At 50.4% G+C, this 24,785-nt stretch overlaps 1 protein-coding gene across 3 annotated transcripts in view; it reads left to right on the forward strand.

The window, feature by feature from the left end:
* The window catches only part of syvn1 (synovial apoptosis inhibitor 1, synoviolin), a 58,850-nt gene that overhangs the window by 27,145 nt on the left and 6,920 nt on the right, over positions 1 to 24,785 (forward strand). For all 3 annotated transcript variants that reach the window (XM_073031260.1, XM_073031258.1, XM_073031259.1), the window contains exons 6-14: positions 2,147 to 2,250; positions 3,984 to 4,110; positions 5,697 to 5,796; positions 8,106 to 8,171; positions 10,665 to 10,781; positions 12,453 to 12,592; positions 14,215 to 14,376; positions 18,661 to 18,807; positions 21,620 to 21,806. In XM_073031260.1, the coding sequence (XP_072887361.1) occupies positions 2,147 to 2,250; positions 3,984 to 4,110; positions 5,697 to 5,796; positions 8,106 to 8,171; positions 10,665 to 10,781; positions 12,453 to 12,592; positions 14,215 to 14,376; positions 18,661 to 18,807; positions 21,620 to 21,806 (1,150 nt within the window). The remainder of the gene's footprint in view (positions 1 to 2,146; positions 2,251 to 3,983; positions 4,111 to 5,696; positions 5,797 to 8,105; positions 8,172 to 10,664; positions 10,782 to 12,452; positions 12,593 to 14,214; positions 14,377 to 18,660; positions 18,808 to 21,619; positions 21,807 to 24,785) is intronic.

The following is a 24,785-nucleotide window of genomic DNA, read 5'->3' on the forward strand; positions in this document are numbered from 1 at the left end:
ACCTATTGACTTCTTAAAGTATCCCCAATGACTTGGCCTCCACAGCAGTCTGTGTAATGTTTTCCACAGATTCACCACTGTCCGGCTAAAGAAAGTCCACTCCATTTTTGTTCCAAATAGATGTCTTGTGTCCCCTTCTCCTAGACTCCCCCACTATAGAAAACATCTTCTCCGTGTATGCTGACCAGGCCTTTCAATATTCAATAGGGTTCAATAAGATCTCTCCCCAACCCCCTCCTCCTAGACTCATTGAGTACAGGCCCAGAAATGTCCAACGCTCCTCGTGTGATAAGCGATAAGCCTTTCCTTCCTGGGATTATTCTCATGAACCTCCTCTGGAACCTCTACAACGCCAGCACATCCCTTCTTAGATAAGGGGCCCAAAGCTGCTCTCAATACTCCCACTGTGGTCTGACCAATGCCTTACAGAGCCTCAGCATGACATTCTTTTATCTTCTCATCCTCTCGAAACAAATGCTAACATTGCGTTTGCCTTCCTTACCACTGGTTAGCCTTTAGGACAAGATCTGCCAAGTCCCTGTGCACCTTGGATTTTTCAATTACCTCCTTGTTTAGAAAATAGCCTCTGCCTTTAGTGCATGACTGTACACTTCCTGCACTGTATTCCTTCTGCAACTACTTTACCCGTTCTCCCAATCAGTCAAAGTCCTTTTGCAGACTCCCCACTTCCGTAACGCAACTTGCCCCTCCACCTTTCGTCGGCAAATTTGCCTACAAAGCCATTAACTTTGTCATCCCAGTCACTGAATTTGAATTGACTTTTATTTCTTACATCCTTCACGTACATGAGTAAAGATCTTATGCCTCCATCTAAATGTGCAATCAGAGTAATTCATAACAAATAGAACAGTGGATGTAATAGAGAGTACTCTCAAATCAGCGTGAGTTCATCAGTCTGACGGCCTGGTGGAAGAAGCTGTCCCGGAGCCTGTTGGTCCTGGCTTTTATGCTGCGGTACCGTTTCCCGGATGGGAGCAGCTGGAACAGTTTGTGGTCGGGGTGACTCAGGTCCCCAGTGATCATTCAGGCCCTTTTTACACACCTGTCTCTGTAAATGTCCTGAATCGTGGGAAGTTCACATCTACAGATGCGCTGGGCTGTCCGCACCACTCTCTGCAGAGTCCTGCGATTGAGGGAGGTACAGTTCCCGTACGAGGCAGTGATGCAGCCAGTCAGGATGCTCTCAATCGTACCCCTGTAGAAATTTGGGGGCCCACACCAAACTTCCTCAACCATCTGAGGTGAAAGAGACGCTGTTGTGCCTTTTTCCCCACACAGCCAGTGTGTACAGACCTCGTGAGATCCTCGGTGATTTTTATGCCGAGGAACTTGAAGCTGTTCACCCTCTCAACCCCAGATCCATTGATGTCAATGGGGGTTAGCCCGTCTCCATTCCTCCTGTAGTCCACAACCAGCTCCTTTGTTTTTGCGACATTGAGGGAGAGGTTTTCTTGACACCACTGTGGGACTTCTTCCCTGTAGGTCCCCTCATTATTGTTTGAGATAAGGCCAATCACAGTAGTGTTGTTGACAAATTCAATTAGCACATTGGAGCTGTGGGTGGCGATACAGTCAGAGGTATACAGGGAGTAAAGGAGGGGACTCCTGTATTGAGAGTCAGAGGGTTGGAGGTGAGGGAGCCCACTCTTACAATCTGACAGGAAATCCAGGATCCAGCTGCACAAGGCCGATGTCTCTGAGCTTCTTGCCGAGCCCGGATGGAACTATGGTGTTGAATGCTGAATTGTCGCGTAAAGAAGCGTTCCCAAACATCAGGGTTAGCGTGACGCCATTACAGCTCGGGGCATCGGAGTTCAGAATTCAATTCCGTTGTCGTCTGAGGAGTTTTTGTGTCCTTCCAATGACTGTGTGGGTCCCCCCCCACAGACCAAAGACTTAATGGTTAATTGGCCATTGTAAGTTGTCCTGTGACAAGGCTAGGGTTAAATAGGAGAGTTGCTGGGCTGTGTGATTTGGCCAGAGGGGGCTGTTCCATCTCAAAATAAATGGAAGGAAACCAGCCTCTGCGGCACACCACTAGTCACCGGCAGGAACGCGTTCTGTTCACCGCGTTCACATGTTGGCCTTCAATAACTCAAACCTGTGCCCTTTCTGTCTCCTGCAGCGCTCATGGGCTTGCTGACCGTGCTGGACCTGCTCTTTGTGAACCACGCCTGTCACAGCATCATCACTCGAGGAGCCTCTGTCCAGCTGGTGTTCGGCTTCGAGGTGAGACTGGGTCCTGCTTTTTTAAAAACTGCCGTGACTCTCAAAGTGTGAGTTGGAACTGGTACCTCCTGTGGAATTGGCTTCAAAGGAGTTGTGTGAGCGTAACCCATCTGGGGCCTCCATCGGTCACAGTCGGCTGTGGATACGCAAGCCCGGGCACTATGATACAGAGAGCAAGCTGTTGCCCGCGTAGCAAGCTCCCCCTCTCTACGTATCTGGTGAGCCCAAAGGAACGGCAGAGACCGATAGTTTGGCCACCAGCAACGTCACAGGAGCTGCCAGTCAGCGTTGAACTGAACGTAGGGCAGCCTTGGAGACTCCAGCTCCGGATTTTTACCTCGGGGTTCACTCCCAAAGCCTTCCCCGTGTGTGGGTACAGCCGCAAGGCAGCGGAGGTTTGAGATCAGAGGTTTCCTTCCCCCAGGCGGGCTGCCAACCACGGCTGATGAGTCCCATCTGCCCAAAGTGCCAGTAAACCCTCCTTGGCCCATTTACCTGCCTGTAGAAACGGTTCTGCCAAGCTTTTTAGTGGCCGGGAGCTGGGCTTGGCTGTTAGAGGCACACGCCACTGGGAGCGTTTAGTAGACAGTGGGAGCTTGTCCCCACCAACACTCCCGGCTATAGTAAGCTTAAGGAATTGCCCAAAGTTTGTCAACTTGGCTTCTTTCCTATTAAAGTGATCTAGTCTGCCCTGTTCCATCAACCTGCACCTGGACCTCCCATATCCTCCCACCAGACTTCTCCAAATGTTGAAATCAAAGCCGCGTACGTTGGCCGCCTTTTTGGCGAGGAGAGTGGAACGTCGAGTTACTACGCAAGTTGAGGGAAGTGTTGTGCTGAGGTTCCGGAATCATCGCAGAGTGGTTGGCGTGGTAACGTAGCGGCTGGTAACGCTGTAACAGCACCGCTGAGTTCAAACCCTGCCACTGCCTGTAAAGGAGTTTGTACGTTTCCCCTCGTGGCCGCGTGGCTTTCCTTCGGGTGCCCAAGATTCCTCCCACATTCCAAAGACGTACCGGTTAGTCAAGTCAAGTTTATTGTCATTTAACTATATGCGTGTATCCAGTCGAAGGAGACGACGTTTCTCTGCCCCAGGGTTCAGAGAGAAGAAACTGTTTCTCACCCTGACCGTTCTTGTCTTTATTCATCGGAGTCTCCTGCCTGATGGTAGAAAGTCAGAGGATGCTGGATGAGTGGGTGGGAACCTTAATAATGCTAAGGGCCCTGTGTGTGCAGCTACTGATAAACGTCCCTGATGGACGGTAGGGAGACCCCTATGATCCTCTCGGCCGTTCTCACAGTCCTTTGTAGGGACTTCCGGTCCGATGCTCGGCTGCTCCCAGACCAGATGGAGATGCAGCTTGTCAGGATGCTGTCAATGGTGCTCCTGTAAAACACAGTTAAGATGGTGGGGGGAGTTAGTAGATTAATTGGTCACACGGTGTAATTGGGCAGTGCAGGCTCATGCGCCGGCAGCACCTGTCACCCCGCTGTATTTCTAAGTAAATAAAATGTATAAAAGCTGGTAGTTTTAATGTAACTTCACAGATTGCTGTTAAGACTGCAGCTGAAGTCTTGTCCAATTTTGATCTAGTACTTTAAGCTGATGTTGGTAGTGCAGGGAAGGTTTGGGTTTGTTCCTGAAGTGAAGAAGTAAGAATTTATTAACCTTAATGTGACTTATCCCTGAGAGTCAGGGTGTATATGCTAACCGCGGTGCTGTTTCCTTGCAGTACGCCATCCTGCTCACCATGGTCCTCACCATTTTCATCAAATACGTCCTGCACAGCATTGACCTGCAGAGCGAGAACCCCTGGGACAACAAGGCCGTTTACATGCTCTACACAGAACTCCTGACTGGTATGTAGGGTTTGCCGGCCGACGAGGGCCTCTTCCACCACCCACGGGTTTGCACCCCTATGCGGTGTGGAGAGTCGTTGCTCGACACTTCCGGGCGAATGAGAACAAGAGTTTACGAAAGCGTGAGGACCCACGGGTAAGGGGAAAATCATAAGCACGAGAAATCCAGAGCAACGCATGCACAAAATGCTGGAGGAACTCAGCAGGTCAGGCAGTCTCTGTGGAAAAGATGGGTCCTCCTTGAAACGTCAGCTGTTCCTCCAGCTTTTTGTGTGAGTTGCCAAGGGAAAAGCCAGATTCTTTTTCCCAAGTTAGTGGAGGCCAAAGCTAGTAAGGTGAGAGGGAAAGACTTAAAGGAGATCTTGGGGCAACTTTGCCAAATGGAGGTTGGTGTATTAATGGAATCAGCTGCCAGGGACAGTGGTAGAGAGGTGGGTGCAATTATAGTTAAATATCAAATGTTGAAAGGCCTTGATAGAGCAGATGTGGAGAGGGTGGTGGGGGAGTCCAAGACCAGAGGGAGTCAGAGGTTATGGGGAGAAGGTGGGAGAGTGGGGTTGAGAGGGACAATAAATCAGACATGGGATGTCAAACCAGATTCGAGGGACCGAATGGCCTAATTCTGCTCCTGTGTCTTACGGTTTTCCTCCCACAGTCGGAGACGTACCAGTTGGTAGGTTAATCGGTCATTGTAAATTGTCCCGTGATTAGACTTGGGGGAATTGCTGGACGGCCGGGCTCTGTGCTGTGTCTCAATAAACAGCTGCCATCAGTAGGAAGGGTTTAGAGCAGGGTGTTCGCAAGCTGGCAACTACAGACCCCTCAGTTAATGGCAAGGCTGCATGGCATAAAAAAAACGTTGGGAACCCAGAATTCTGAGGGATGTGGGTGAAACACCGGCAAATAGGGGCAGCATGGTCAGCATCGCATTGTCGGAGAGACAGTACTGATGGAGAAGGAGGGGCGGTATCGAGGGGCGCCACACTGTCATAGCGTCGATATCAATTTCTCCCTCCGGTGAACAAATTCCTCTCCAACGCGCCCCTTCTATTCCCCACTCCGACCTTTACCTCTTCTCCCCTCCTCCTGTCTCCTCAGCTCCACTCTTCTCTCCTATCAGATTCCTTCCTCTCCAGCCCTTGACCCCCCCCCCCCCCCCCCGGCTTCACCCATCACCTTCCAGCTATCTTCCTTCCCCTCCCTCTGCCCTTTTATTCTTGTGGTCTTCCCCTTCCTTTTCAGTCCTGAAGAAGTGTCTCGGCCCGAAATGTTGGCCGTTTCCCCATTTCCATCGGTGCTGCCTGACCTGCTGAGTTCCTCCAGCATTTTATGCTTTGGACTTCCACGAGCTGCAGATGTTCTCGTGTTTACGATAAACGCTGAACTAGTTTCGGTCATCATAATCACCAACTTAGCTTTAACCTTTTGCGTATAGTCAGGTAAATCGCAAAATTTCGTATTTATGCGTTCCGGCCTGCAGAACCCCTTTGACTATTCAAATACTGGTGCGGTGGGCAGGGCTGTCCTATAATCCGCGGTTTAGTCTGTCAACAAGTTTTGTCACCGACTCTGATCTCTCCCTTCAGGGTTCATTAAAGTCCTGCTCTACATGGCCTTCATGACCATCATGATCAAGGTGCACACGTTCCCCCTGTTCGCCATTCGCCCCATGTACCTGACCATGAGGTAAGTGCCCAGAGCTGACCGCTGCCGTCCTCGGGACGCAAGCCTTGCCTGAGTTGTAGAAGGCAGGGGGGAGAGACCTGAGGGAAGTGTTGGCCGTAAAGTGCCAAATGTTAATTCCTTGTATGGCTGAATAGTTGGAGTTTTTTCAGAATTGGAACATTATTTGTGTTCAAAGTTAACCTTGAAACAAGAACTTGACCTTACCATCCCATGAGCCCCCTCTCCCTCCCCCGCAGCTTCTGCCGTCTCACCACTAAACGTACCTTCACCTTCCCCACCACCTCTGCTTTCCACAAGGGTTGCTCTCCCCGTGATTCCGGTGTCTGTTCACCCCTCCCCACTAATCTCCCTCCCAGCAAGCTCTACACCTGCCCATTCCCCCCCCCCCCACCCCCCCCCCCCCCACCTCCAGGCAGTCCTTCCCGGTGAGGCGACACTTCGCCTGTGACTCTGTCGGGGTTGTTTGTCCTGTCCGGCGCTCCCGACCGGGGGACCCGCTTCGTCAAGCACCTCCGCCCCATCCACAGCAAGCAGAGCTTCCCGTTCCCATTCCACATCCTCTCGTGCCAAGGTGAGGTCACCCTCATGGATGGAGGAGTGATCCCTCATACCATCTGGGTAGCCTCCAACCTGATAGCATGAACATTACCCTTCAGGGCTGCCCTTTTACCTGTCTTCACCTGCCTACCTTCTCCATTTTGGTCGCCTCCTTTCTCCCATGGCCCACTCTCCTCTCCTATCAGACTTTACCTTGTCCACCTATCGCCCCTCAGCTTCTCACTTCAACCCTCCTCCCTCCCACATGGTCTCGCCTTCACTTGCCAGCTTGTCCTCCACCCCCGCTCCCGCCTTATCCCGGTTTCCTTTCCCGTCCCGATGAAGGGTGTCCGCCCAGAATGACATCTGTTTGATCCCCTCCATGCTGAGTTCCCCCAGCTTCGCTTGCCTGTTACTATAAATCAGATGAGTTTTTACGAAAGTCCTCTAATCTTCACGAGAGTGAAAGGGTTAATGTGTGGGGTGCGTTTGATGCCTCTGGGCCTGACGGAATTGATGGCTTTGTGGCCCGGTTTGCGGGCGATACGAAGATGAGTTGAGGGGCGGGTTGAGGGATCAGGGAGTCTGCGGTGGGACTTCAGACAGATTAAGAGAATGAGCAAGGAATTGGCAGGTGGAATACGAAGTCGAGAAGTGTATGGCCTCTGGCATGCAGAGGGACTTGGGTGTCCTCGAGCAGTATTCCCTGGAGTTTAACCTCCAATTGAGTCTATGAGGTTGAGGAAGGCAAATGAAACGTTAGCATTCGTTTGGAGAGGACTAGAGGATGAAAGTTGAGGATGTAATGCTGAGGCTTTATGAGGCATTGGTCAGACCCCACGTGGAGTATTGTGAGCGGTTTGGGGCTCCTTATCATAGAAAGGACAAGCTGACAAGGGTTCAGAGGAAGGTCCCGAGAATTATTACAGGAGTGAAAGGGTTATCATATGGGGAGCATTTGGCTCTGGGCCTGTACTCAGAAGATCTTCAGATCTCATGGAAACGTATCAGGTATTGAGTGGATGTGGAGAGGAATCTAGGACCAGAGGGCACAGCCTCAGATTGGAGGGGTGTCCATTTAGAACGGAGATGAAGGATCTCTTCAGCCAGAGGGTGGTGAATCATTGCCACAGACGGCTGTGGAGGCCAGATCTTGGGGTGTATTTAGGTTGGAGGTTGAGGAGTCCTTGATTAGTCAGGGTGTGAAAGGCTGTGGAGAGCAAGCAGGAGAATGGGGTTGAGTGGGAAACGGACCAGCCATGATGAAATGGGCTGAATGGCCTAATTGTGCTCCTGTAAGGGGGGGACTTCAAAGACTAACTTTAGTTGCAAATTCGAATAATTATTTCTATCTGAAGCCCCAGCCGAGGTGGCTGGGTTTGAGCTCGTGCTCTGGTTCAGAGGCTCGTGGTTTTTCTCCGCCCGCTGCTTTGGAAAATGCGCGGGTGATTGAATGACAAGCAAGCTCAGAAGAGCTGATAAAACAGTTCTCGGAGTGTGACCGCAGCAAAAGGTTGCTTAAACAGGTGACGTTTTCCCTGGTATCTGAGCCAAGAATGTGCTAGAAACTCCCGGCTAAATATGGAAAATGAAATGCTGCCGTTGGCCTTCTGCAGCGAGAACCGGGTCTCTCCCTGAAGCTTGCCTTAAAGGCATTTAAGGCGTCATTGGAGTGTCCTTTTCCATGAAGATCCCTCATCGCTCCGTCTCCTGCTACCTATCGGTGAGCCTTTGCGGTCAGACTTGACGCTGTCTCGTTGTCTCCCTTGCAGGCAGTTCAAGAAGGCGGTGACAGATGCCATCATGTCAAGACGAGCCATTCGCAACATGAACACGCTGTGAGTATTGGTTTTCTGGCTCCTCCCCTCGCCCCGGCTCGTCTGGGCCATCTGGCTCAGCTGTGGAGGGCAAGTGGTTGGGTATTTAAAGTGGACGTTGCTAAGTTAGACCACAAGACGACAAGACATAGGATCAGAATTGAGCCATCGAGCCTGCTCCGCTGTTCCATCGTGGCTGATCCCGGATCCCACTCAACCCCAAACGCCTCCCTTCTCGCCGTAACCTTTGCTGCCCCGACCGATCAGGAAATTATCAACTTCCAACTTAAATATACCCACAGACTTGCCCTCCACCGCGGTCTGTGGCAGAGCGTTCCACGGATTCACTGCTCTCTGGCTTAAAAAAAGAATTCCTCCTTACCTCAGTTCTAAAGGGTGAGTCCTCAAATTTGAGGCTGTGCCCTCTAGTTCTGGATACCCCCCACTGTAGGAAACGTCCTCTCCACGTCCACCCTATCTAGTCCTTTCAGCACTTGGTAGGTTTCACTGAGATCTCTCTTCTCCCCCGCCATTCCTCTAAATTCTGGTGAGTGCGGGCCCAAAGCTGCCAAATGCTCCTTGTATGTTAACCCCTTCATTCCCGGGATCTTCCTCATGATCTAACGCATCCTTTCTGAGATGTGGGGCTCAAAGCTGTTGACAATACTCCAAGTGCAGCCTGACTAATGTCTTACAAAGCCTCTGTATTATCTCCCGTAAAGGCTCAGCATTATCTCCTTGCTTTTATATTCTATTCCCCTTGAAATAAATGCCAACATTCCATTTGCCGCCTTTACCACAGATTCCACCTGTAAGTTGTAGGTTCTTGATCAGTAATGGGTTAAAGATTAAGGGGAGAAGGCAGGACAAGCGGGGTAGAGGGGGAAAATAAATCAGCTGTGATTGAAGACTCGTTGGGCCGTATGTCCTGATTCTGGTCCTACATATTATGGAGTAGCTGATTCTGTGAAACCAGTTTCCCATCAGGTAGTTAACCTTCTCTAAGATCAATCTAGCCCTCCACTTTTCTGTCATCCATTGCGCCTAAAGGTACATTTAATGTCAGAGAAATGTATACAATATAGATCCTGAAATGCTTTCTCTTCACCCCCAAAGAATGAATGACAGTTAGATGTTTGAACCCCAAAGCCCCCCAGCTCCCCGCCCTCCCGCGAGTAAGCGGCAGCAAGCAGCAATTTCCCCCCTCCCCCCCCCACCAGCCTCGGCACCTGCCACCGAGCCCTCAGACCTGAGCAAAGCAACGGTAAAGACACAGACTCGCAGTACGCCAAACACTGCCCCTTCACCCGGTATTCGACATTCCACAAGCTCTCTCTCCCTAATAAGGGACAAAGGTGTCTCCGTTTCACAGCAAGAGGGGAGACATAACAGACAACTCGCTGGTTTATGATGTTAAAAGTCCATTGCGTCGCTTTTTCCGAGCTCCGTGCCCAAAGATCTCGGGTCTCTGGGCAAACAGCCTCAGATCTTCCATCCCCCACATCACACCGACCTCCAATTTTTCTCTCCCACCCCCTGTCTAGAGGGCCACGAAATCTCTGCCCTCCAAAGGCGAGCGAAGCTCTTAGGCTGTGCCTTTGGCATGCCGAGTAATGGCCAGTCGAGAGCAGGTCCCATTCCCGCAAAGAGCCGTAGTCAGCGTGTAACTCCAGGTCAGGGTCTTCAGAAGAACCCAGAAAAGGGGAAAAATAGAGATATAGAAGATGGAAATAGAGCTGCTTCCCAAGATGCAAGCAAAGGAGTCACATTAGGCATTGTTGTCTCCTCCTAAGCATTGTCTCCTCTCCAAGAGTCTCTTACATGTCCCTAAAATGTATCTGCCTCTGCCACCTCCTTTGGCAGCACGCTTCACATTCCGCACACACCCCCCCCCCCACTCTGTAAAGTACTTGCCTCTGACATTCCCCCCCCCCCCCACTCTGTAAAGTACTTGCCTCTGACATTCCCCCCCCCCCCCCCCGTACTACTTCCAATCACTTTAAAATCATGCTTTGTATTAGCCATTTCAGTCTCTGGCTGTCATCTGGTATAGCACAATCAAGTCGCCTCTCGCCCTCCTACACCTCCTACACTCCAAAGAGAAAAATCCGTAGCTCACTCAGCCTATCCTCATGAGGCAGCATCCTAGTAAATCTCCTCGGCACCCCCCCAAAATCTTCCACACGGTTCCTGTAATGAGGCGACCAGAACTGAGTTAGCATTTTGGGGCTGAATCCTTTGCCTGAACCAGGAAAAAGAAGTGACGGCTGGTGCCTGACCTTACTGATATTTCCACTTAATTCAAAATGTTTCTCTTTCCATAAGTGCTGCCTGAACCAAATTTTATTTATTTTTTTTATTTTTTTTTATTTTTATTTTTTTATTTTTTTTTTTTTTTTTATTTATTTTTATTTTTTTATTTTTTTATTTTATTATTAGATTTTTTATTTTTTTTTATTTTTTTGCCTCCTCTTTTTTTAAACTCCCGGGGAACTTACCTGTCCTCTCCTTCAGGTACCCTGACGCCAGCCCAGAGGAGCTGCAGCTGACGGACAACGTCTGCATCATCTGCCGGGAGGAGATGGTGACCGGGGCCAAGCGACTACCCTGTAACCACATCTTCCACACCAGGTGAGTGCAGCCAACCGTACCTGGCCATGAGCCGCCTCGGGTTAGCGTTCGCACTGGGCCAACGTGATCCTCCCAACGCCGACAGCCTCCTCCTGGCTGCGGGTCCTATCTTTAAATAAAGAGCTGGCCCTTGCTGAATTCTTGATCCATCAGGGCATCAAAGGCTATAGAGAGACGGCAGGAGAAGGGGTTGAGAGGGGAAAGTCATTGGATGACAGTAACTGGATGGGCCGACTGGCCTAATTCTCCAACGCGTAAAGATCGGAGGTTGTCGTGATTGGGACAGAAAGTACTCCAGCTATGATCAGAGTACCATTGGCATTGTCATGAAATTCGTTGTTTTGCGGCAGCAGTACAGTGTAATACGTTTCAAGTGAGTAGTACAGAAAGTTTTTGAATATCTTTTGTGAGGTGTCTTCAGGGGTTGGTTCACTGTCCGTTCGGAAACCTGACGGTGAGGGGAAGATGCTGTTCAGGACGTTGTCTGTGGCCTCGGGCTCCTGTGCCCTCCTCCCTGATGGTAGCACTGAGAAGAGGGAGTGTCCTGGGTGACAGCGGTTCTTTTTGAGGCATCACCCTTTGGAAATGTCCCCGGTGCTAGGGACGCGATGGAGCCAGCCGAGTCTACAACGCTCTGCAGCTTTTTCCGATCCTGCGCAGTGGCCCCTCCGTGCCAGACGGTGATGCAACTCCACAGTACGCCTGTAGAAATTTGCCGTGCCCTCGAACTCCTGATTCGATACAGTCGCTGGCCGCCTTTCTAATCGCATCGGTACGTTGGGCCCAGGATAGATCCTCAGGAGATGTTGACACCCAGGAACTTGAAACTGCTCACCCTTTCCTTGAGGAGAGGTCAGTTCCTTGGTCTTACTGACGCTGAGTGCGAGGTTATTGTGACACCACTCGTCCAGCTGATCTGTCTCGCTGCTGTACACCGCCTCGTCGACATCTGAAATTCTGCCCACAGCCCCTCTCATCGCCGGCAAGTTTATCGATGGCTTTTGAGCTGCGCCTAGCCACGCAGCCATAGGCCTAGAGTAGAGCCGTGGGCTCGGCGTGCATTCTTGAGGCACGCAGGCCTAACCTGCATCTTCTTATCGGGCGCAAAACTGCAGAGGCTGGAATCTCAGCGACGCGAAATGTCGGAGGAGCTCAGCTGGCCGGGCAGCATCTGTAGAAAAGAGTAAACAGTCGGCGTTTCATCCGAGATGTCTGGACCAGAGCCAGTTTTGGTGTATACCTGAGGCAGTAGATGCTTGATTAGTCAGGGCACAAAGGTGAGGGGAAAGCAGAAGATTGGATCTGATGGATCAGCCTTGATGAAATGGCGGAGCAGACGATTAGCCGAATGGCCTCATCTGCTTCTATTTCTTACGGTGTTGTGGCCTTGTAGGGACTTCAGCCTGTTCATAACCTGCTAAGTTCCTTCATTTTCCACGTGTTGCCCTGGATCTCCAGAAACTGCCGGTGTTGCCTCCTCCAGGGGTATTTGGATGACCCTTTAGTTCCCTCAAGCCCTCCCGTTCGCGGCACCCCTCCTCCCCTTGCGAAGCGTCTGCCAGAAAGCAATCGGCCCGTCCTCTCCACCCCGAGGCTTCTGCTCGGGCAGGTGGTCGTAACCCCTTTCTCACTCTCTCTCTCTCTCCCTCTCTCTCCGTTCCTCGCACACAGCTGCCTCCGCTCCTGGTTCCAGAGGCAGCAGACCTGCCCCACCTGCCGCATGGACGTGCTGCGGACCACACTGCCCGCTCAGACGCCCGCGCCGCCGCCGGCCCAGCCGCAGGCGCCCATCGTGCCCCAGCAGCCAAACCGTGAGTGCCCTTCTGAGCCCACGCCGCTTGCAGGCTGAGCTCCCGCGGGGTGGGGGGATTGTGGTTACAGGTGAAGGGATAGGTCCCGGCATGTAGCCGCTTCCAAGGGAATGCGGTTTGAATCCGCTTCAGAGGCACATCCCCGTGGAATCCGTCGGCGTTCTCCCAGTCCTCCCACAGTCCAAAAAGTTAATTGGCCATTGTAAATTATCCCATGATTGATTTAGGGATAAATCGGGGCTGTCAGGTTTCTGCATTTTTTTTTTTAAAAGCCCAAGGTCTCTATTCTTGCCCCACCTTTTATGATAAATGTCTTGCCCCCCTATCTGACTTCTGTCAGTGCATCGTCCTGCACTCACTGGGATTAAGTTTCATCTGCCATCTCACCCCCCAGCTTGGCGTCTGATTGATATCCTGCTGTAGCCTTCGACCTTCCATCGCCGCCCACCTCCAGAGTAATTCAGGATGCAGTTCAGCAGCTCGCCGTTCTGACCCGGACTTGGTCCTTCGTGGAGCATTAGACTATGCCTACTGCCCTGCCAACGTCAATCATCCTAGTTGCCTCTTAGTCTGTTTTTTTTTGTCTTCCAGACCCCCTCTTGTGTTAATAAAATCTACGCCCTCTCCTCCCACTCACCCGGACTCGAATGCCAACCTCCTCCCTGTCTCTAACCACAGAACTGTTCCCAAAATGTTTTTCGCTCCCCAAGTAACGCTTAACCCACCTACGCAGTTTCATTTCTGAAGATGAGGTCAAGTTCTGCCTCGCTTCTCTTCAGACCATAATTCGGCCTGGTCCCACCGACCTGCACCTGCTCTGTAGCCCGCCATGGTCAACCTGGGCCAGAACTTCTTCCCTCAGAAGTGCTCACCCAAACTTCTCAAACGTCGAAGTGGAACCTCATCCGCTGGCAGCTCATTCCCCACTCTCACCACCCTCCTGAGTGAAGTTCCCCTTAACGATTTCACCTTTCACCCTTAACCTATGACCTCGACTTCTGGTCTTGCCCAACCTCATAAGAAAAAGACCGCTTTAATTTATTTTATCTTTTTGTTGATCCTCTCCGTGCCCTGTGGTGCATCGGGCAGTGACCCTTCTGTTTCGCGCATTTTGTCTTTTTTTTTACCGCCAAGTTGCTAGCTCAGCGCTCAACCCAGCACCAGCGGGAAGCGTGCAAAGAGCTGGCCGGATTTGAACCTTGGAAGTCCGGTGTGGAATACCACTACACCACCGGCCAAACGCCCTCAAAGTTTGTATATTCAATCAAATCTCCCTTCACTTTCCAACGCTTTTGAGAGTAAAGCCCGAACCTATAAAATATTTCCTTACAAATCAGGTACTCAATCCCCAGCAACAACCTTATAAATTTTCTCTGTATTCTTTCAATCTTATTGATAGCTTCGAAGAATTTAAACCCAACAGGTGAGGTACAGGGGGATAATCACCAGGGAAAGACTTCCTTGCCCTCTCTTTGTGGAACAGATGGTCAGGGCGCTGGGCTGTCTCCTGCGGTGGTTTGTGATCACTGTCATCTCCTGTCGAAACAGTGGGCACAGCCGGCGGTGGGTTTCTGTGAGGGGGTCGGTCGAGTGCTCACCCTGCCCTCCCTTTCTGCTTCCAGTGCCTCCGGGGATGATGCCACCCTTCCCACCGGGGCTCTTCCCCTTCTGGCCGCCCGTGGCAAACCTCGGCCAGAACTTCTTCCCCCAGGCTCCGGGTGTGGCCCCCAACACGCCGCAGCCCGGCCCTTCGGCTCCCTCCGGCTCGGACGCTCAGTCTAACGGTAAGTGTTCGACTGCGTGTGAAGGCGAAGGAAAACGTCTTTTACATAGCTGAAGTGCTGGGCTAATAAATTAAAGTTAGTCCTGCACCCTCTGCAGCTTGCTGCTGGACTGTCAGATTTTCCCACCTATTTTATTCGTATCATTTTCCTCCCATGTCCCAAACACCTACGGGGTTAGTAGGTCACACACACACAATGCTGGAGGAACTCGGTAGGCCAGGCAGCTTCTATGGAAAACAGTAAACAGTCAACGTTTCGGGCCGAGATCCTTCGGCAGGGCTGCAGGGAAAAAACGGTGAGGAGTCGTCATTTTTTTTTCTCCCCAGTCCTGATGAAGGGTCTCGGCCCAAAACGCCGATAGATGCTGTATAGATTCCCGTAGATGCTGCCTGGCCTGCTGAGTTTCTCCACCATTTTGTGTGTGTGTGTGTGGCTTGGATTTCCAGCATCTGCAGAATTTCTCCTGCTCGGGTTAGTAGGTTAATTGGTCACGTGGGTGGAATTGAGCAGTGGCCCTGTTACTGTGCTGCATCTCTGAAGTAATGAGTTTTTCAGCAAGCTCCTTTAAGGGAGAGCAGGAAACTTTGGGAAGTGAGCTTCCACGGGTTAAACTGTATGTTCTAAGCAGATTTACTGGGTGAGCAAAAGGAGAGGCTCGTCCTGCATCGGAGCTGGAGGAGGCGTGGGTACCCTGGCTCACTGACCTGAAACTAGTTGTAAACGTGTCCCAAATTCAGCGTAAATTGCCGTTTGTCGCCGATTCTCAAGTCAAGGGGGACTCGAAATAAAGGTGACGAATTGTAATGTCGAAACGGCGAGCTGTTACCCTCCCCTCTCATTTGGGGAGAGACAGATACCTCTCCCTCTCTCATGAGAGAGCGAGCCTGAGAGGTGTGGAACTGTTGGGATTCGTTCTTTGGGATTCCCGCCCCCCCACCCCCCCCATTTCATGGCTGTCTGCGAAGAGTAAGAATTTCAGGTTGTATACTGTAGGCGTTGTCTAATTGTAAATGGAACTACTGAAATTGCTGGACCAGAAGAATGAGGAGCAGGGATCTCATAGAAGCCTGTCACATATGGAAGGACCTAGATAGAGTGGATGTGGAGAGGATGTGTCCTATTGGGGGGGGGGGAGGGGAGTCTCAGTCCAGAGGGGGCTGCCTCAGAATAGAAGGACGTCCTTATAGAACAGTTGAGGAAGAATTTCTTTAGCCGGGGGTGGCAAATCTGGAATTTGTTGGTACAAACCGCCATGGAGGCCAAGTCATTGGGTATATTTAAGGTAAAGGTTGATAGGTTCTTGATTATTAAGGTTGCGGGGAGGATGCGGTTGAGAGAGAATAAATCACCCATGATGGAGTGGCAGAGGAGATCCGATGGGCCGAATGGCCTAATTCAAGTCCCATGTCTTGCAGTCTTAGGAAGGCATACTCCAGTAGCAGGCAGAAAGGTCATTTCTCTCTGTTGTGGCAGCCAGGGTCCCAGTAGCCCTGTCACCTCACAGAGGGGTAACACCATCACTGACCAACCGGGTATCAGACCAGGCACAGGGGTTCCCTGGCTTCCTACCTCCGCTCCCAGGCCCCCGACATGGAATTGAAAAGTGTCAGGCATCGCGTTAAGTGGGAAAAGACCGTGGCCAGGTCAAGGAGTTACTCAAAAACAGATGTCGGTGGTGAGGCAAAACAAACGCCTTTTATTTAAAACGGAAACCCAGAAAACTGCAGGCGCTGGAATCTGGAGCAACAAGCTAAACACCAGCTCGGGCAGCATCTGCAGAGGGAAATGGGCAGTTGATGTTTGGATTAAGGTCTTGCATCTGGATCTCACTGTGGTCTAGATATCTGGACCTTGTAAAGACACCATTCCTTACAGTTTTGCCTCCTCCCAATAAAGCCATCCACTCCAGGACATCTGAGAGGTTCTCTTTCAGAAACTGGGGCTTTTCCCCCTCGCTGTTATTGACAGAACTTCCACCCACATCTCCTCTATTTCCTTGGATCTTCCCCCATCTCCTCCCAATCTGAGATCCCTGTCCTTGCCCTTCGTCCCACAGCCCAGCACGTTCTTCGTGGTCCATGTGAAGGGACTCTGCCTGAAACCTTGACTGCCTGTTTCCCGCCACAGATACTGCCCGACTCGCTGTGCTCTTCCAGCATTTTTGTTTTTAGAGATCCGACCTGTGCTGCCCAGCTACATCAAGGTGACCAATTAACCCGGACATCTTTGGAATGCGGGAAGAAACGGAGGGAGCCCACTCAGTCATGGGGAGAATGTACAAACTCCTTTCATCCCGTGACAAGAATTGAACCCAGCTCGCTGGCACTCTAGTAGTGTTACGCCACCATGCCACCTAATTTTGTCTGCTGTTCTTCTGTTTACATTTGGAAGTGAGCCTGTGGAGAATTGCTCGGGAACTAAGGGAAGGACTCCGAAGCCATCTTGAGGGCATCGGCATAGTTTCAGTGAGGGGAAGCTGCCATAGACTGTCCCGAACGTTGAACAGTCCAGTGGTTCAATTTAATATGAGTACATATACAGCATATAACTTGGAATTCTTACTCTTCACAGGCAGCAGCGAAACAGGAGGGGGGGAACCCAAAGAATGAATGACAGAAAAGTGTGAGAATCCCAAAACCCCACCTCTGTGCAGCAGCTAATCAACCATCCCCCCCTCACTTGTTCCAGCAAAGCATCAGCACCCACCAAGTAGACAATAGCAGTTTGCTTCCCCCCTCCAAAAGACCATCAAAGACTACTGTTCATCCCAACGCCTCCCTCTTCCCCCTCCCCGCTAGTGAGAGAGAGGGAAGACAAACAGCTTGCTGTTTCAGTGTCACAGTGTGCCACGTTGTTTACTTCGAGTTCCCTCCCGACTCGAATCAGCAAAGCCCCCCCCCCCCCCCCCCCCACAACTTGCCTGCTATATTAAGAAAATAGCTTCTGTCATCTTGGTAATTGTTTTATAATTGTCATGTGTATGGGGATGCAGTGAAAAGATTTATTTCACATGCCATCCAGACAGATCATTCCAAAAATACATCACGGGAGTACAAGGAAAACGTAACAGATTGCAGAATGTTCACTGTGGCCACTTCATTAGGAACAGGAGTTTGCTGCTGTTGACCAGCCACTTTAAGGGTCGACGTGTTGTGCATTTGCCACTGTTGAATTTAGAAGATTGAGGGGGGATCTTATTGAAACGTATAAAATTCTAAAGGGATTGGACAGGCTAGATGCAGGAAGATTGTTCCCGATGTTGGGGAAGTCCAGAACGAGGGGTCACAGTTTAAGGATAAAGGGGAAGCCTTTTAGGACCGAGATGAGGAAAAACTTCTTCACACAGAGAGTGGTGAATCTGTGGAATTCTCTGCCGCAGGAAACAGTTGAGGCCGGTTCATTGGCTATATTTAAGAGGAAGTTAGATATGGCCCTTGTGGCTAAAGGGATCGGGGGTATGGAGAGAAAGCAGGTACAGGGTTCTGAGTTGGATGATCAGCCATGATCGCATTGAATGGCGGTGCAGGCTCGAAGGGCCGAAGGGCCTACTCCCGGGCCTATTTTCTATGTTTCTACGTTGCAACGCGTGGTGATTTGAGTTACCATCGCCTTCCTGTCAGCCTGAACCATTCTCTGTAAACTCTCGAGACTGCTGTGGGTGAAAATCCCAGGAGATCAGCAGTTTCTGAGGTACTCAAACCACCCCGTCTGGCACCAGAATCATCCCACGGTCAGAGCCACTGACATCACATTCCTCCCCCACCATTCTGACGTCTGGTCTGAGCCTCTTGGCCACGTCATCGTGCTCTTAGTACATCAAGATGCTGCCACATGATTGGCTGGTTTGATATTTGCATTAATGAGCGGGTGTTACCTCATAAAGTGGACGTTACAGGGAAATGCAGTGCTGATGGTCAGTGTCAGGGCCAAAACGAGATAAAATTGGGGCTCCCTGCCCCCTTCCCACTCCCAGTCCACAATAGAGACCCATATCAGACTCGGGTTTATCATTCACATGCCAAAATTTTTCTTTTGCGCTGTAGTATAGTGCAATGCATAAAATTACTACATTACTCTGCAAAAGTCTCAGGCAACCTAGCTATAGTGTTTAAGACTTCTGCACAGTGCTGTATATACTTTGAACTGGGACAGATGAGGCCAGGATGTTGGTTTGTCGCTTCTGAGGTGTGAGAGGGGAAATGGAAACAGAACTGGCCCCTTTCTATTTCTCTTTGCTCGGTCACTGTCGTCTGCCCACCAACCGCTGCGGTTTTTGTATTCCAGCTGCTAACGGCGACGCATCGCGGGCCAGCGAACCAGCGGCAGGGACCAGTCTGGAGCCGCCGCCTGCGGGAGCAATCCCGGGATTCCCCTTCTCCCTCCCTCCCTTCCCGTCGGCCCCCTGGATGGGAATGCCACCGCCGCCCTTTGGTAAGAGTTGAGTGCTGGGTGTATTAATGGCAGTGGGTGGTTCTCTGCCCCCGCAGCTGGCATCGGGTGAAGTTCCTCCAGATCGAAACTTTTCTCCAAAGACACAAAATGCTGGTGGAACGCAGCAGGCCAGGCAGCCGACGCTTCGGGCCGAGACCCTTCGTCAGGAGTGACAAAGGGTCTTGATCCGAGACGTCGACAGCGCTTCTTCCTATAGCTGCTGCCTGGCCTGCTGCTTTCCAACAGCATTTTGTGCGTGTTGCTTGAATTTCCAGCGTCTGCAAATTTACTCGTGTTTGCGTATTCTCTAAAGACACAGGAGCGGAATTAGGCCATTCGGCCCATCAAAAGGGTCGTTATCTAAAGGACAGAACTCAGCAGGTCAGGACTGAAACTGAGCCTTGCAGAAGTGTCTCAGCCCGAAACGTCAACTTTTTATTCCTCTCCATAGATGCTGCCCGACCTGCTGAGTTCCTCCAGCATTTTTTTGTGTGTCCCTCCCCCTCCCCGTGTTTTTTTAGCGTGGACCACTGGGGACGAGGATAAATTGCTTTCACTCTGCGTCTGTGGGGTCTGAGGTGGCTGGTGACCTGTTGTGGAGTCAGATAGATCAGTCAAGTTTATCATCACTGTACACGTATTAAGGGTGCAATGAAAACCTGCAGCATCATTCACAAGCTCAGAGAACAGTACAGGCCCTTCGGCCCACAATGTTGTGCCCACACTAAGATCAGTCTACCTTTCCCTCCCAAGAGTTTCTAAATCCCCTTAATGTACTTGCCTCTACCACTAACTCTGGGCAGCTCGTTCAACATACCTACCAGCCTCTTGTGCCTAAAGGTTTACCTTTGACTCACACACCCCCCCATATTTCATCTTGAAGTTATGCCCCTTGTATTAGCCATTTTCCCCCTTGGGGTGGGAAGGTCTCTTGCCTTGTACGCCTCTATCAAGTCACTTCACCCTCCTTCTCTCCAAAGAGTTCACTCAACCTTTCCTCACGTGACGTGCTCTCTAATCCAGGCAGCATCTTGCAAAAACTCCTCTGCACCCTCTCTAAAGCTTCCACGTCCTTCCCCTAATGAGGTGGGCCAGAACTGAACACAATATTCCCAGTGTGGTCTGACCAGCATTTTGTAGCCTCCCCCCACTAATAAAGGACGCCTTCTTAACAACCCCACGTGGCAACTTTGAGGGGTCTGGATGTGAACCCCAAGCTCCCTCTGTTCCTCCACTCCGCTAAGAATTCTGTCGTTAACCCTGTAAGCTGCCTTCAAATTTGACCTTGCAACATGAATCGTCTCACACTTTCCAGTGTTGAACTGCATTTGCCTCTTCTCAGCACAGCTGTCCACCCGATTAATATCCCATTGTAACCTATGACAACCTTCTACACTCTCCACAGCACCACTGACCTTTGTATCCTCTGTATATTACTCTGCACAACAAATTTTCTCCAAAGTTTTGCTTCCTCGGATTTTTATTGTTTCCGATAGACTGCTTGAAGCCGAGCTCAAATATAATATCAGACTATTAGTATCACGTAGGAATTTGGAGAAACAAGAAATCAGCTTTTATTGAATCTAATGCTTAATAGTGCTGACTTTTTGCAGTAATTCAACTGAGCTAAAAACGTTCTGTTGATGATTTTCCAAAAGTATTCGGGAAGCAAAATCTTTCTTGTCCAGAGGTCCCAGCACAAATGGCTGCAGAACGTCACTGGTCAGTAAACTGCAGGAAGAATACATTCCTCTGCCAGCTCTGAATCCACACAACGGCCACGCTTCCCCAGAACCCTTGTCACCCGCGTTTCTGAATAAGCCTTCTATCAAACGTCGTACTGAAATCCATGTACACCAGATCCATTGCTCTGCATTCATCCACATGCTGTGTCACATCCTCAAAGAACTCAACCAAGCTTGTGAGGCATGACCTGCCCCTCGCTAAGCCACACTAATTATCCTGTTAAAGAACAACGTATAAATTATGTACAGATTTTTACAGAATTCTATTAAAAGGAAGTTGGTTGAGGTGCAAAGTGAGGCAGTGTACATGGGTTCAGTGTCCGTTCAGAAATCAAACGGCAGAGGGGAGAAAACTGTTCCTGAATCGTTGAGTGCGTGCCTTCAGGCTCCTGTACCAACTCCCTGATGGTAGCAATGAGAAGAGAGCATGTCCTGAGTGGTGGGAGGTCTTTAAGAATGGACGTCAATTATCTGAGGGACCGCTCCTTGAAGATGTTCTAGATACTACAGAGGCTGGTGCCCATGAGGGAGCTGACTGAGTTTACAACTTTCTGCAGTTTATTTCGATCCTGTACAGTAGCCATCCCCCCACCCCATACCAGACGGTGATGCAGCCAGTTAGAATGCTCTCCACGGTACATCTGCAGAAATTTGCAAGTGGTTTAGGTGACAAACCAAATCTCCCCAAACTCCTAATGAAATATAGCTGCTGTCTAGCCTTCTTTGTAGTTGCATCGATATGTTGGGTCCAGGTTAGGTCCTCAGAGATATCAACGTACAGGAATTTGCGATTGCTCTGTCCCTCACTTCTTATCCCTCTGAGGACTAGTGTGTGTTCCCTTGTCTGACCCTTCCTGAAGTCCACAATCAGCACTTTGGTCTTGCTGACGTTGAGTGCCAGGTTGTTGCTGCGACACCACTCAACAGGCTGGTACATCTTGCTCCTGTACGCCCTCTTGTCATCGCCTCTGAGATTCTGCCAACAATAGTCAGCAAATTTATAGATGACATTCAGTTTGTAATGAAAAACCTGGTTGGAACTCTCTCTCTCTGTCTGCCTTCTCTAGCGATGCCTCCGATGCCGATGCCCCCGTCTGGTTTTGCCGGGCTGACGGAAGAGGAGCTGCGGACGATGGAAGGGCAGGAGCGGCAGAACCTGGAAGCCCGGCTCCAGTGCCTCCAGAACATTCACACGCTGCTGGACGCGGCCATGGTCCAGATTCACCAGTACCTCTCGGTCGTCGCTACCCTCAGGTAGGTTGAGGTCCAGGCCTTCTGTCTCAAAGCTGATATAGCAAGCAGAAAAGTGGTCAACCACGTCCCTCGGCTTGTACTCCTTGCTGCCCTTCTCGCGCTAAAACTAGGAGCAGGAGTGGGCCACTTGCCCTCCTGGGGTTGAGGGGGGTCACGATGGAATGGCAGAGCAAACGGGACAAGGCTGGATGGCCTGACTGTGCTCAAATGGCTTGCGCCTGCCCCGCCATTCAATGTGAGCGTGCTTGACCTGCCCTGGGAGTAATAGAGAGAGCCAAAGTAACGCAGCTCGGAAAAAGGCCCCTCAGCATCTTCTATACTTGTCCAACATGCCCGCGTTGGCCCCAAACCCTCCAATGTACAAATCCAAATGTCACAAATCAGACCGTGAGACGTAGGATCAGAGCTGGGCCCCTCGAGTCTGCTCTGCCAATCCATCATGGCTGATTTATCATCCCTCTCCCCTTTCCCTTTGATGCCCTGCCTGCTCAAGAGCCTCACAGCCTCCACTGTACATGTCCCCAATGACTTGGCCACCCACGTGCGCCTGTGGCAATAATTCCACCGATGAGATCCTTCCCCATCTGCTTTGAAGGGACGCACTATTCTGATGCTGTGCCCTCTGGTCCTAGATTCCCCCATTATCTCCTTCACTTTATCTAGGCTTTTCAATATTCGATGAATTTCAATAAGTTTCTCCCCCACCTCCTTCATTCTTCTAAATCCAGCAGAGACAGGCCCAAAGCCATCGTGCTTCTCGTGTGTTAACCCTTTCATTCCCTGTGAGCCTCCTCTCGACCCTCCCCAATGCTGGGACATACTTGGATAAGGGCCTCAAAACTGCTCTCGACACTCCAAGTGCGGTCTGACCAATGCCTTATAAAGCCTCAAAATTACATCCTTGCATTTACACTCTGGTCCTCTCAAAGTGAATGCTTAACTTTGCATTTGTCTTCCTCACCACCGACTCAACCTGCAAGATGACCTTTGTGAGCACTGCATGAAGACTCTGATTTCTGAATTTGCTCCACAGTCTAATCCTTTATTCCATCTGCCACTTCTTTTGGGACTTCGACTAGGAGAATGGGCAGACTCCCTGTTTCCTCAGCACCACCTTCCAAACCTGTCTTTGATTCGTCTGCAATCTTAACCACAGAGCCGTCAATTCCATCGTCGAAACCATCGACATATGATGTGAAAAGAAGCAGGCCCAGCCCTGATCCCTACACTGGCAGCCTGCTAGAAAAGGCCCCCTTTATTCCCACTCTGCCTCCTGCCAGCTGGCTAATCTGACCGTGCTACTACCTGTCCTGTAAGACTCTGGGCTTGTCTTGTTAAGCATCCTCTGAGCAGCACCTTGTCTGTCAAAGGCCTGAAAATCCAAGTAAATTGCATCAACTCGTTCTCCTTTGTTATTTCCTCAAAGAATTCCAACTGATTTGCTAAGCAAGATTTCCCCCATATAAAGAAACCGTGCTGATTTTGGCCTATTTTTATCAAGCACCTCCAAAGTATTCTGAAACCTCCTGCTTAATAATGGACTCCGACATCTTCCCAGCCACTGAAGTCAGGCGAACAGGCCTATAATTTCCTGCCTTTTGCCTTCCTCCCTTAAAGAGCAGACCCATCCTTGTTATGCCCCCTGTCATGTGACATGGGCGATCGTGGTCGTTCCATGACCGCGATTGTTCCTGGCAAATTTTTCTTCAAAAGTGGTTTGCCATTGCCGCCTTCCGGGCAGTGTCTTTACAAGACAAGGACCCCAGCAGTTATCAATACTCTTCAGGGATTGTCTCCCTGGCGCCAGTGGTCACATAACTGCAACCAGCTGCTCGTACAACCCTCCACCACTGGCTTCACGTGACCCTGATCAGGGAGGCTAAGTAGGTGCTACACCTTGCCCAAGGGTGACCTGCAGGCTAGCGAAGGGAAACCGCACCCTGTTCCACTTTTGCTAGAGACTTATCCCCACCCTGCCATGCCCAGAGCGACATTTCAGAACCATTCCAGAATCTAGTGATTCCTGAAGGACCATTACTAATGCTTCCATAATCTCTTTCCCTGGGGTGTAGTCCATCTAGTCCAGACCTACCTTTAGACCTTTCATTTTCCCTTGTGGTGACAACTGCACTCACTTCTACACAGTAAAGACTGATGCAAAATCCATCTGTCATTTCTTTGGCCCCGTTACAACCTCTCCAGCATTATTTTCCAAAGGTCTGATATCCCCTCTCGCCTCTGTAGCTATCTGTCGAAGACGTTTACCCTGTAAGATAACTTACCCTGTTACCAAACAGAAATAGACCTCGGTATACAGTTAACCCTTTAATACTTGATCACGGGGAGTCGTTCCCTTATGACTCCGCCAGTGTCACTGGTGTCTTGAATTTATACAGTAAACTTTGGGCAATGGCCAACAGCCAAACATACTTGGGGATTTAAAGAAGCACTTGTTAGGTGTCAGCCAGTAGACAAATGTCCCAGAACTGCACGGCTACAGTCAGTTCCTCTATTATCCAGACAGTCTCGGACAAAGGTTAGCGGTTCCTCATTGGTGGCATGATCGATTGTTAGCTAGCTGAAGAGGCGTCTGTCTCTTATCCTGTCACCCCCATGACCCAAGTCTTGGTCAATACTTAACTAGTCAAGCTCGACAACAAAATTTAATTCAAAATTTACTTTCCTTAATTTCCTTCCTCAATATCTGAAAAACACTGTTGGTGAAGCCTTGTGTATTTTTTGCTCTCTTGCCTTCATAGCTTATTGCTTCTTTAGTTGCTTTCTGTTGGATCTTAAAAGCTTTCCAAACCTCTTATCTTCCCGATAATTTTTGCTTTATTATCTGCACTCTTGATTTTATACTTCCACTTAACAGCCACAGCTGCGTCGTCCCCCTTTAGAATACTTTGGGATACCTGTGCCTATCCTGTGCCTTTGGAATTGCTCCCAGAAACTCCAGCCATTGCTGCTCTGCCATCA

Source organism: Hemitrygon akajei, chromosome 28 (assembly GCF_048418815.1).
Source record: "Hemitrygon akajei chromosome 28, sHemAka1.3, whole genome shotgun sequence".
Taxonomy (NCBI): domain Eukaryota; kingdom Metazoa; phylum Chordata; class Chondrichthyes; order Myliobatiformes; family Dasyatidae; genus Hemitrygon; species Hemitrygon akajei.